Genomic DNA, 13,301 nt, shown 5'->3' with positions numbered 1-13,301 from the left:
GTAAACAGTCATCGTTTACTGACCAATGGCCAGAAATTGACCAGTTTGTGGTTCATTTATAAATATAAAATTAATTACATTAGTTAAATAACATTTAACTAATATTCAACCTAACCAAAATATGCCCATATACTGATTAATAACTGGGTAGAATTTTCTGACCAGAGTTTAATAGCCATTGACTGGTCAATCGTCAATCAAAAAATTGTTACTAGAAATTATTAGCTTACTGGCCAGTAACTGGTATCCCACAAAAATATTTCTACTAGGGCTGTTATATGATGCGATATGTTGAATAGAAATAGAAGTTGACGTCTATCGAAAAGAAGATATTAAAAGATGCTACCTGTGATATTTGTTCGTTTCCGTTTCTCATACAAAGAACTTTAAGAAGAGCCAATTTATTTGACTGCATCGAATCGTGACTATGCAAATCTATCAGGGGAATAAATATTGCTGATAATCTCGTTAAGCGATTAAAATGAGTGGAACGATACCGCAAACTCAACGGGTGTCGTACGTTCTGCCTCCATCGTGGTTGTCGTTAATTAACGCCGATAACTAAGCGCGTAGATAACGACCCGTATCCTTCCGTGCCCAAGTGCTTCCTCATTACAAGTCTCGTATAAGTAATTACTTACATAGCACGACCGATTATTGTCAAAACGAAAAAGGAGCGAAATTTCATTGGAATTCTCTCTTCGTTTATTTAAATATTGCCAATTATAGGGAGTTTGCGATGAAGGTCAAAAATAAGTTACAACGTTCAAGTGCGCAATTCTCTAATAGGTAAAAATATATGTTGTTTACTTGATGTTAATTTATAACTACAAGTATGTTTAGTATAAAATTTGGCGTATCTGTATGACATATAAATTGCTTTCGAGTCTCGCTATATCTGCGCATTTAAAAAGATGTTCAGACTGACAAACGCAGCCGATTTTTTGGAACTGGAAAAATGTACTAGCTCCCGCGTAGTTATTAGTCACCTAATAAGCCGTAAAATAAGATAATCCTTGAGCAGATGTCACCGTTTGAAATGAACGAACGCGGCTAATTAGCAAGCGAACAATGCCGCGTAAGATGGTTGTTGTCGGTCAATATTCATGAAACGACAATTGCGAATAATAATTACGTGTACCTACTCACTCGTAATCAGTCGTCGAAGCTTGACATCCTACGGCTCCGAAATGACACGGTGATCGCTCGCTCGAATTTCCGTATCCGTTTCCGTTTTATCCTCTTGTGTTCTCTTCGTCGCTCGCGTTTATCGCTCCGGCAACGAGCAACGGCTTTCCCGTCTGCATCAACCACGAAATCCTTTCATCACGTGTCCGGTTACAAAACGGGACACTCGTTTTCCTAACAAACAGCTTCCGAACCCGATGGTTGCGATCATCCCGGGTAACAGTTCACACTTGTCCGCGCACTCCGATTCCGTCTCACGTCTCGTAGGGAACTCGCGTCGCGTGGAAGGGAACGTTTCGCGGACGACGATTCACGGTGCGTCCCGAGGAGGCGCACATTTGTCGGATGGCTCGAGGTGTCGAGAGTCGACGGGGCAAGAAAGAGTTCCAGAACGCGGTGCAACCGGTGACTGCGCGGCTTCGATACTGGCTTGGACAGTCACCTTTGCCGCGGCGAACGCCGGGGAGGGGGTGGTTCGGCTCGGTGGTTTGGGTAGACTCCGCGAAGGCGAAAGCTGACTCCTCGGCGTGGTCGGAGCCGATGCGGAGGCGGTGGCAAAGGCGGAGGCGACTTCGTAGCTCGAACCTCGACCCGACCCGAAGGGCGAACACCGCGCGCGCCTTCGCGGAATCCCGATCCTCTTCTCCGCAACGATTGTGTGTGGTCAGCCGTGAGTAATCGCGACAGTCTCGAAGACGGAGACGGAGCGAGTCGGAATTGACCCAAGGCACCCGATGGTGGGGGATTAAAACCGCGATGCGATCGGTAAGAGGCGGTTCGAGGCGTGTGTATCGAGCTGGTACCGTAGAGGCGGAGTTTCGACGCCCACGGTCACGAAAGGGAGCCGAACCAAGTGGTCGTTCGCCAGGCAATTTTCATAAAATCCTTTTTACCTCGACGCTGCTTCAACGCGTCTCTCCCTTTCTTTCTATCCACTTAGGCTCTTTCCCTACCACCAGGCAGCTACCCGGGCCCTATAATGTCCGACCAGATCGACCGGATAAGCCGAGCCCGCGGTCGGATCGCAGTACTTGTTCGATATCTTCGGAAATCCGCGTCGATCCGCGGCCCGCGCTGACTTACGACACCCAACGCTGTACATACTTTCAACTACAAAATTTATTTGACGAAGTCTCTAGTAAACACTAGCTTTTAAGGTTGTATAAGCCCTTAAATATAAACAATGACAGAGCTATCGGATTTTAACAGTACTTAGATATAGCAGTGATAAAACATTGTGGAAAATTTTAGAAAGTTTACGAGACTAATAAAAAAGTTGTTAAGTCTTCAATTCTCATCCTGAATGATAAAATTTTGATGTAATTTATGAAAAACTGTAGATGCAACAATAAGCGAATTTTAAAGTTGAAAAAGTATCAATTTCAACTATAAGATGCACAATGAAAAGCAAGCAAAAGTGAGAATTGTAGGACTTGTATACAAAACAGTTTCAAATCAAGTACAATTTTAGGAAAAGTGCAAAAACCGTCTATTAAAATATTAGGAATTACAAGTTAAGTATTCCCTGTGACTTAAAAAGCAAGTCACTCAAACTTTACTTCCCTGCAAAGATCATTTTCTTAGGAGTTTATCACTTCAACTATTAGACAAAGCTTTTATAGTCATATTTCTTCTGACAGAGATCTTACGTCTGATACAATCTTCATGACTTCTTTCGCTTTGAATAAACGTATCTATGATTAATCCAAATGTTCAATCCAACCCTCTTCGTGACCGATATCTTTCATTCCTGTACAGTTATTCTTGTAAAAAAAAATGTTTATCAGATTACACGACACTTCTGAATTTTATTCATAAATACGTCGAAATGATCAGACTCGATTAAATCAGGAAAGTGTATATTGGGCATTGCAGAAACTCCTTTCTACACACACTTGGTTCCTTCGCTTGTTTCCTTAACTTGCCCCCTTAGCTTGCATACTTAGCTTGCTTCCTTGGGTTGCACCCATAGCTTGATTCTATTCTCATATCTAAGTTCTATTTAAGAACTCTTAAACTATTATAATAAATGCATCGGCCATAGAAAACAGGGAAGTAAACAGTGAGTTTGAACACGTGACGCGCGTCATCTGCGAACGAAACTCACAAAGAAGCGGCAAGCCTCGTCTATTTTGCGGCACTTACCGACCACCCTATCGGGCAACCGGATGTAGCGTGCCAGGTAGGAACCCCAGCGAGCTGATAGCTATCGCGAACCGCCGGAAGCTCGCATCCAGGGTCCCTACCCTCCGCGCTCTAACCATAGATCATACCGCCGCGCGACCACCGACCTTGGTCAAGCCCCTTTTCGCACGCACCCGCGTTTTCCACCCTGTAGGTACCGAGCCTTTCCATTTCGAAAATTAGTCAAACTGCCACTTCGCATTGTATCTCACTCCGATCCGTATCGGTTTCAAGTTCTGACCAATATATCTATTGGCTAATACCTAGTTTTACTTCTAATAGAGAACCCACGTTTTCGACAGTTTCAGTTTCCTCCACTTTTACGTCATTATGTCCATTTCCAGTTCCAGAGGGAAGGTACTAGAATTAGAAATGCATTAGAAATGGAAAATTATCTAGAAAGGAATGATTTTGATATACATATTGCGAGAGCGGCAGAGACATAGGAGACACGAAGAAAGGGAACGAAGGGGTTGATATCGCGAAATAGCCAAAGACAGGTGAAATATAACAAAATAGGGACGTCAAAATTAAACCAAAGATATAAGTAAACCATAAGCAGGTGAAGTAAGTGAGGAAGTTTGCTATGAAAAGAAAAAAAGGAAATAAGAAATAGGAGTAAAGAAGCTTAGAAATGTAACACATATGGCATTAAGTTAGTTGTTAGTATTAGATACACATATACAGTAGATTTTTTTGCATATTATTGTTAGATTTATTTTATTAAGAATATACGTGAAAGATTAGTAATAATAAGAAAATTTTCTTTCTAAAAGAAACCTCTTTCAGAATCGAATGACTGAAAATAAAATATATATTTTGCTTTCATTTAAGATTCACTCAAAATAAAGAATGACTATTGAGTAAAAAGTTTATTATCAATGTACTAATATGATATTTATTAGATAAGAGCATTTAAAAATGAAAATACGATAATAATCGCTTTAGATATTTTATTGCATCTGCAGTAGCATTTCGAATATTGAATTATTGTACGCCTTCATTTATTTGATCAAATTTAATCAATAACTTTCTTGTTAGGGGTAGTTACGGATACGTTTCGATATTTTTAAAAGAATTTATAGCATTTATTTGCAAACTGTAGAAATCTGTACAAAAATTAACACTGAACTGAACAGAACAGATATAAAATCGTTTTGAGAGAAGATTATGAGGCAAGGAGACGAAATCGCAAAAAGAAGCGCGCAGCCATTAACTCGGCCGTCAACGTAGTGAAATGGCGACGATGAATTCTTTCAGTTATAAAACGAGCGAAATATGAAATAGCTTTATAGAGTTAGAGTTAGAGTTTCAGACACAAATTGTTCAAGTAAATTTTACGTAAATGTACTTAAGTCAATATGACATATAATTTTAGGCGAAATTTGAAATTAATTCTTGCCAGACTTAAACTGTTTTTGCTCCGATATCCAAACAATAGGTTCACTAGTAAATTTAGTTTTCTCACATGTTTTAAAACCGAAAATCACGTTAGGTATTACATAACATAAAATCTTACCCTGCAAACTTGAAATTTGGTTTAAATTGCAAATTAAAGTGCAATACCAAATCAGCATTTATCAAGGGATGATCACAAAATAATGAAATAACTCATCGCGTATAGAATTCTAATTGTAATGAGAAAACTCAAGATGGAACTCGTTCGATTAACCAAGATAAACGATTGAAAGCAGAAGAAAATTGATCGACCGACGTAGGAGAGAGAAGCGGAATAATTGTGAAGTGACGGTTTCGGGAGATCGAGGGAGGAAAGTGGTTCTTAGTCTAAAAAAGCCACTCGATCGCGGGCCATCGAAGAAGGCCCGTCGCGTCGCCGCGCGGAACGAAAATTATCTTGCCGAACGACCGAGAAACTGCTTCCAAGAAGAAACGAAGCTCGTCTTCTCGATTACCTCGTAACGGATATCACCATATACCCCTTGCATCTCCTTTCGTTTCCCAATTTCTCTTTTACCCGCCACTATCTACCCATCCTTCTTAATCTACACGTTTTTATTCTTTCTCTATAATACTTGATAGATGTAAATCTTTTCTTACATGTCGCAAAATAAATACTTTCAAACAATTTCAACGATTCTTGTTATTAAATCTTAGAATCTATTACGTGGAAATACACTTCTAAGGTTCATTTCTACTGGCAACAAACAGAGATGCAGTAATGTGACGTTAAATAAGAACATTTTACGAATTAATGCAGCAGAATAATTTATTTCATACATTTTATCGCATGTGCAATAACATTTTGAAAATTGAAACTTCGCACTACTAAATTTACACTGTTATACATATACATATAACATTTTACCAAATGGTTTTTACTAGGGTTAGTACTTTGTGAAAAAAGATCGAAAAGTATGAGTATGATACAATTTGAGAAATTAAAGGTATAGATGAAAACCGTGTCGTCTCAATTGCGAATATCCTCGTCGAACACTTACGGTTTCCAAAAAGTGTTGTTCATCGTAGCAGTTGGATTCAAGTAATTGGCAAAGCAATCATTTTTTAAACAGGATTTTACTTTCAAAGTCCCACAGTGTAACCGTTAACGAGGGGTGACGAAAGTTGTTAGTGGACATTTTGCGCGTCTGGCGTTAATTGGTTCGGTGAACAGCCGCGGCGGGGTTTCGATTATTCGGGATGATCGTACAGACATAGGTGGTAACAGACGTAACGGTGGACCGATTATCTCGTCGGGACGGTAGGATAAAATATGGCTGGTGCACCTCGCCGTTAAGTAACGACGGAGATAGGTGTGGCGCCGATCAGAAAATTGGAGGGTGCAGCAAGAAGAGCTAACCCGACATTCGAGCATGTGGGATTCTACCCTCTGATTTTTGTCGGATTCCGTGATTCCTCTTATAGCGTCATCGATGCTTGAAGCGTATGATCGACTTTTCTACCTGAATCTAGTTCAATGAAGCCTAAAATTCATAATCCAATCCTCAATTCATTTTAATTCAATAAACTTCATTATGATGTAAACTACAGATCCTTATGTTAGAACACTTGTTACGTCAATTCGAAAAATCAAATCTGAATTGGGATATCATTCACAATTTAAAAATAATGATCTGTATTATGCTATTGATATTTTATTACCAGATTACATGTATTCTATACATTATTTGTATATTTATTTTTTTTACGAATGCATCAAATCGCGGACTAGCGATTACAAATCAAACTTCAAGTTGCATTACGTGGTTCTCTAAGTATCACCCATCCAGGCGAATTTATTTGGAATCCATGGATTATGAACCATAGTTCAGTTCGTGTTAACCCAGGCAATCCATTCAACGTATCATTCTATGGACTAACTAGTCGTTTTATAGTCAGAATTATTTTCTTAGCTAAACTGTGTATAGAAAAATGTGGGTAATAAAATTAATCATCATAGATAAAAGTAATATTAGCCAAAAGTGTTATTAATTACTATAGACATGTTATCAAATAAGATGTAAGTATGCGAGTTGAACATACACATTGTGATGAAAATTAAATCAGCAAGATATCGGTATACTGATACTTATATTACTTAAAAATCACACTGGTTTTCTAGAGGGTTAAGAACAAGAAGAGAAGCGTTTAACTCTTCAGATGAAAATAGTTAATTTGATAGACAAGAGGGCTCACATGATTGGGAAGTGTTTAGGACGCGTGGTCTCCCCGACGACGACGTTTGGAAACGATCGTGCGTTTCCCGAGTTGAAGTGGTAGTCTTCGTAACGGAGAGCGCCTTTCACTCGCGTAGCCATGATCGACCGACACTAAATCAACCGACACGCATTAAGCATTACCGCATTTACATATCGACGGTTCTACCGCGCGCACTAAATCACGCTCAATTTGAAAATAATGCATCCTACGAATTATAAGTCGTTTTGAGGGACACCGCGGCTGTCGCGTCGTCGTCTACAGCTACTTAACTACAATTATCCTGGTTGCTTATTCGGACGAGTCAATGTTCTGATTCTAACGAAACCAATATGTCCATGTAATACAGATTATTATCAACAAACGGAATAAAATATATACGATATCAATTTAAACAATTTTATTCAAATCGTTTAAACATATAACTTCTTATACACATTTTCTCCATATTCAATCTTTCTATACATGCATGAAATGTACGATGTATTTATCAGTATGTATGCATTCCAATCTTCAGAAAGTCCTGTAGTTGCTTATAACGAATGGTTCATCTCCATTTCGAAAGAGTCTTATTTGTTTAAGTATTGTCAATGGCTATTGACAATTGACACGTTGATGGAAGAATGCGACACTTGAATGTAGCTGGATGAATACAGTGGAAGTACAACATTCTTTGGTTGGGTCAAACATATCATTGTACACTTTCATGCAGGAGACTTAATGAAAAAACTGTCATCAACTGCTGGGGACAGTTTTCCCAAAAACTGATCAAATGTGTAAAGCACCCTCATGGAAGATTTGCTCAGTGACTTCGATCCTCGAAACGAACGAGATCCGGTGCGGTACCCGGGCCGGAGAGAGCGATTTCGCGGGAATCTCAATCACCGGGATTGGATTGGTGGCCGACGCGAAGAAGGTACGACGCGCGACGACGGCACGGCGATGCAGTCTCCTCTTCTAATCTAATCGTCGTCGGTCCGCGTTTCGCGTTCTTTCTCCCTCCCGGCTTGGTCTCGGTCCACCTTTCCAGGAAACCGGGTCGCCGGTGCGCGGTTGTTTTCACGCGTGTAGGTACACGTGTACGCACGTACACGCACGCGTTCGTGGATGCTCAGAATCGGCCGTAGGTTCTGTAATAGCCCTGTGGGCGAACGAGTCGCGTCGCTGAAAAATAAGAAAATTCGACGGCGAGGATCGCGACGCACCGTCCGGTTCTCCAAGTGCGCGCGGCCACTCCGTTCGCTAAAGTGTTCGGCCGAGATCGAGGCTGACTAACGCGCGACCGCGACGCGGAGAAAGGAGCGGAGACGAGCCCGGTCAGACAAAGAGGAAGCTAGACCCGAAACGCGGAGACCAAACGTAGATATGCTTGATCAATTGCGTGACTCATTGCGAGCAGGTTACCTACACCACGTTCAACTATGGCATCTACGCGCTGTCACGATTTATTTTTCGATAACGGATGTCGGATGCGCAGGGAAATAGAATCGGAGAACAAAGCCGGAGGGAGAAAGGATACAGCCCGTTGCGAGGAATCGTTGACGGAGAGAACGAGAAAATACGGCGGGAAAGGTGGAGAGGTTTGGGGAAGGTGAAACATGTACGTAAGGCGAGAGAGAGGGAGGGAAGACTTAAGTTACGTCCGTGGCTCCGCCGTGAAATATATCGCGAACTCGGCGACGAGGCTAAGCGTTGTTCCGCGCGGGATCGCGCGATCTAATTTGTTGCGCTTCGTTGTTATTTATGGCCGCTTCCTACGGATCTGATCCGAGCTTAACCCGTCGATCGCGCTCCGTGGACGTTCGTTTCTCGGCTGGACACGGTCCAAGTCTCGGGACCGAACGAAATCGAAAGAATTTCCTAAAGAGTAGACTCGAACTTAAAAGTCGAAGTAACGGTGTTCGGGCCGCGATAAGGTACACCGGTTGGCGCCACGCCGATAGGAATAGGTGCATCCCTTAAATTCCAGACGATCCCGGGCCAGACGAACCCCACCGTTAGCTACTCTACTTAAACTCTCTCAAAACCTCTCGCGCAGCTCTGTCTCCAATCAACCGTATTGAACACCGATCATATCGCTCAATCAATAGATGTTTTACAGGTTTTATTAATACATACTCTATTTACTTTGCCATCAATGTTTACGAAACCTATAGTTCGCTTTAGTTTCACAGTAGAACGGATTGCAACTGTGGCTACTATGTAAGTATTGGCAACTGGACTTGAAACCGAAGAGATCGCGATTCGATATTGAACATCTTAATCAACGCGTTCGTTCGAGCGATACGTAAGTATGTTAGTTACTTAATCAGATGCGCGTTGAAGTAGATCCAGTAAATGTGTCACAGACGTCGAAACTTATGAAATTCCGGTGTGGGCTCACAATACATTTCTATGCATACAGATCTATGTAAGTACTTAAATAGAGGTGAAAAAAAGGGTAGCGGATGGTTGGGGATAGGCGACGGCGACGGCGAAGCTTTCAGCGTGCGCGAGAAAGGATCTCGAGGGCGGCGCCACGTTTGCGCTTCACAAAAAGTCCAGGAGGGGAATAAAGAGAGAAGAGAAAAAAAAGAAGCTGGCCGAGAGAGCGGCTAACATGGAATAGCCCTTAGCAGGCACGATAGCCACTCTTTAGCCTGATGGACTCACGATGGGGCCCCTTGCCGCCCCCCTGTCCCCATGCCCCTCCCCCATTCGCCGGCCTTCCATTTCGCCTTCCCTTCGCGTTCCTTTTGCTCGTGTTGCTGACTGCCGATCCAAGCGTTTCGCCAACCTTGTCCTCCTCTCGCATCCTTCTTTCGTTCGACGCGTCGCGAATCCGTTTCCCTCAAGGTTTTCTTCGCGGTTGTCGAATAGTAGCGGCGCGACGCGACGCGTCTCTGTCGGGCGAATCACGGTAGTGCCCGCTTAGTGTACATCGCTTCCAGGATCTTATCAGGTACACTATCGGGATAACTTACGTTTTAAGAACCGTTTTCTCTCGCTAGCTCGTCCGTCCCGAGAGAAAGAAGAAAAAAAACGGTCGGGAAAATAAAGTGGGAGACCGAGTTGAGGCGTGGAGAAAGCTTATCTAATGTGTTAAAGGGTATAATATAGCAATAGTCTACAGTGGATGGGATCTTCATTCCGTGGCTAAGCCAGTTTCGAGAACTAGTGGGGATGAATACAATACTTGAGTCCGATATAAACGCGTACACTGAATGGACTCCGCTGCCACCGTGTACATCGACATTTCAATGGGAATCGTTTCCCTTGGTTTTAAACGATCGGGTCCAGTCGTTTTATTCAAACATCTCGTACATACATAGCCTGTACAAACCGAGTACTCAGACTCGTAGCATGCGATTCGAAAAAATTGTCTAATTGCGCGACCGGACGCGGTGGTCGCATCCAGCAAATAAATAGATTCCTTTCTCTCTTTTATCTTTTCACGTTTCTTACTTATGTTTATCTTATACGCGGACGCGCTCCTATCCAAGCGCGAATACGCGTTACCCTTCGCGAGAATGCGCCTCGCTGCACACCTACGTGTACTCGTTTCCTCCGCACGTAAATACATCAGCGTGTCATACATGTATACTGTTTAAGTGCACGAACGCGTGTGCCTGCGTGGGTGTACGCGAAGGAAGGCAGCGGTACGACGTGTATTTACAACGAAACAGGCAAGAATCTCGCGCGATATGCGTAAGATTCTTCGGAACAGACAGAGAGGAACAAAGGCGTATTTATTATATACTTAAGAGTTGAAAGAAATGAGAGGACGAGAGGATGGAGGAGATTAAGGTGGCTGATAAACGGCGTCCGAGGCGCGCGTTCCGTTTCCTCTTGAACCTGAAGAGGGCGAAGCCGTCTAGCGCGAAATTGAAATCGCGTCGGCATGATCAAGCGCAACCGATAAAGCAGGAGTCGCGCGCGCGTCGGCCACGCATTTTCCAACATAGGAATAAATAAAAAGAATTCGCGAGAAGAGGATCAAATTGCAGCGGGTCAATTCGGTTCAGTTCAAAAAGGACAGCGGTGGTCCTTATTGCGTGGTGGGTAAATCCTTGGTTGGTAAAGAGGCTGCCCTTTCACTGCGACAGCAGCCGCTGACATCGCGCCATGTGTTCTACCCGACGGTCTCCTTCATCTTCTTCCATTTCTACTTTACGCGCTACGCTATACTCTCTCGGCGTGAACTGCAGTGGTCGAAGTTATGACCGAGATCATGTCGCTGGCCACATGACTAACGATTGGCTCTAGCGGTGGCACGCTAAAAAAAAAATTGATGACCATTGTAACGTCGTGATTTGAAAATGCGCATGGAAGGTGTCGCTGCACTTACGTAAGGGTGGTTTGTCGATTGAGTGCGGCGGCGGTGGGCAAAGCGAGGGGCGAATGCGCATGAGCCAATGGTGTACCTACGGACGGATGACGTTCGCCGGTTCCCAACGCGTTTCCGGTCTCACCCCGGTTTCCGTTCCCTCTACCTTTACTCGCATCCCTACCGGTTGTCCCCGGCTCGGCCTCCGGTCTGATATCTGCCCCTATCCCGCCCCCGTTACCGCTCCCGTACACGTTCAACTGCAACGAGTCCACTGGAACGTGAAAACAGAACAGATGCTATCGGATCTCTTCAGCTTCTTACGCGACACGCGACTTATTAAGGTTTACTCGAATCCGCTCCGATCACGCGATCGCTCGCGGTCAATTCTTTATCTCGATTCGGTAGCGATCGTCGACTTTTGTTTACTCGCGATACATATTCGTACTTTGTTCGCCGAGTCGAATTTAGAATTAAGGTAGCCAAATCTTAGTCGCTGACTATTATCGAAATATTTCTGGCATAGTAAGTTCACCCCGTGATAATTTTCATATGAGGTGCGACTAAATCTAAATTAATTTTGCAAATCTGATGCATTCAACGGAAATGATGAAGTAGACGCGTTGAACCCGTGCGTAGGTACACCTGCGCGATCGATGACACGTGAAAGAAACAGATTAGGGATGATGCGAAGCGGACGAGATACAAACTAAATGAGAAACTTGCTCACCGAAGACTCACCGAGTAAGTTAGACTTAAGCTCGGTCTTGGGTATACCGCTGGGCCCAGCCAAATTTCCGCTGATTCCCGAATGATTCTTTGGCTTCCTCTTCCTCGTCTGGATTCCCTCTTTCTTCATACTGAGTGGCCTGTTTACCTGCAGCAAATAAAAAGACGTTGCCAAGAGAAGAATGAACGTAGATACTCGTGATGAGCGTCGAGTTTAATTAATTTCGACGGAACGTGATAAAAGACATCGACTCGCTGACCGTATCAGCATTTGCGATCGCGAAGAAATCATTGATAACGTTCCTCGTTTCGATCAGACAGGATTAACATTTATTAAAGACGCGTCACGGAGAGCGTGATGCATCGGATAAGAGTGCAAAGGTATTGTGTAAAAAAACGGAAGTTTCGTAGGAAATAATTGACAAGCGTAAACGAAAAAAAGAAGGAATCGCGTTCACTATACATATGTATTGGAAGTCAAAATCAACGTCGGATAAGATGTAGAAAAACAGCACACAAATGAGATTCAACATGTAATACAGATATGTTCGGGACTTTCCGGGAAGAGAATTATGAAAAACAGCACGGCACCCAGACGCTCCGAAGAGCACAGACCATTCTAAATTTATAATAGATGTTACATTATTTTTTTCACTTTATATTATATACTGCATGTATAACTTCGCTCTACAAGCTTGTAAAGAATTACGAATTATTATGAAACTCATTGATCTCGTCATACTGAGATTTCGTAACGTAGGCGTGAATCGATGCATCTATTCGAAGTCGTTGAGATGTTTTCGGAGTCATTATCAAAGAGTACGTCACCATGAACCAGGGATCGCGACGAGATTACAGAGACGCGAGAAAGACGTTGCGTAAGTAAAGTAATCACGAGCAAACGGGATCATCGACAGTGGCCGCGTTTCGAAGTTGTTAAACTTCGTATCACCTTTGAGTCTCTCTGGTCAAATGAACTAACTCGAACCCAAACCGAGTTTCCAAGTTCATTCCCCGTCGTATTACCTCGCACTGTGAGTCACAGAACAGGCCGCGTTTCCGTTTCCTGTTCCGAACGGAATTCCTAAACCTCGTTAATATTAGCTGGTCACTGTACGGTCAGACCTCAATCTTGAATTTCATAGTAATTTATACAATGTTTCATCTAATGATTGATATTAGGTTTAATACTATAATTGATATAATAATAATTAATAGA

At 42.8% G+C, this 13,301-nt stretch overlaps 1 protein-coding gene across 5 annotated transcripts in view; it reads right to left on the bottom strand.

The window, feature by feature from the left end:
- Positions 1-10,098: 10,098 nt before the first annotated feature.
- Positions 10,099-13,301, bottom strand: part of LOC108622342 (transcription factor GATA-6) — a 13,639-nt gene continuing 10,436 nt past the window's right edge. For 2 of the 5 annotated variants that reach the window (XM_026811433.1, XM_026811432.1), the window contains exons 5-7: positions 12,095-12,230; positions 11,375-11,627; positions 10,099-11,302 (exon numbers count right to left, since the gene is read on the bottom strand). In XM_026811433.1, the coding sequence (XP_026667234.1) occupies positions 11,209-11,302; positions 11,375-11,627; positions 12,095-12,230 (483 nt within the window). In that variant the 3' untranslated portion in view covers positions 10,099-11,208. Of the gene's footprint in view, positions 11,303-11,374; positions 11,628-12,083; positions 12,231-13,301 lie in introns of those variants that run through there. The other 3 variants (XM_026811434.1, XM_026811437.1, XM_026811436.1) reach the window with 3 other exon arrangements.

Source organism: Ceratina calcarata, unplaced genomic scaffold (genome assembly GCF_001652005.2).
Source record: "Ceratina calcarata isolate Rehan_Ccalc_2016 unplaced genomic scaffold, ASM165200v1 scaffold219.2, whole genome shotgun sequence".
NCBI lineage: Eukaryota > Metazoa > Arthropoda > Insecta > Hymenoptera > Apidae > Ceratina > Ceratina calcarata.
Note: the sequence above shows the minus strand (reverse complement) of the source record. Positions and strands in the feature narration are given on the sequence as shown.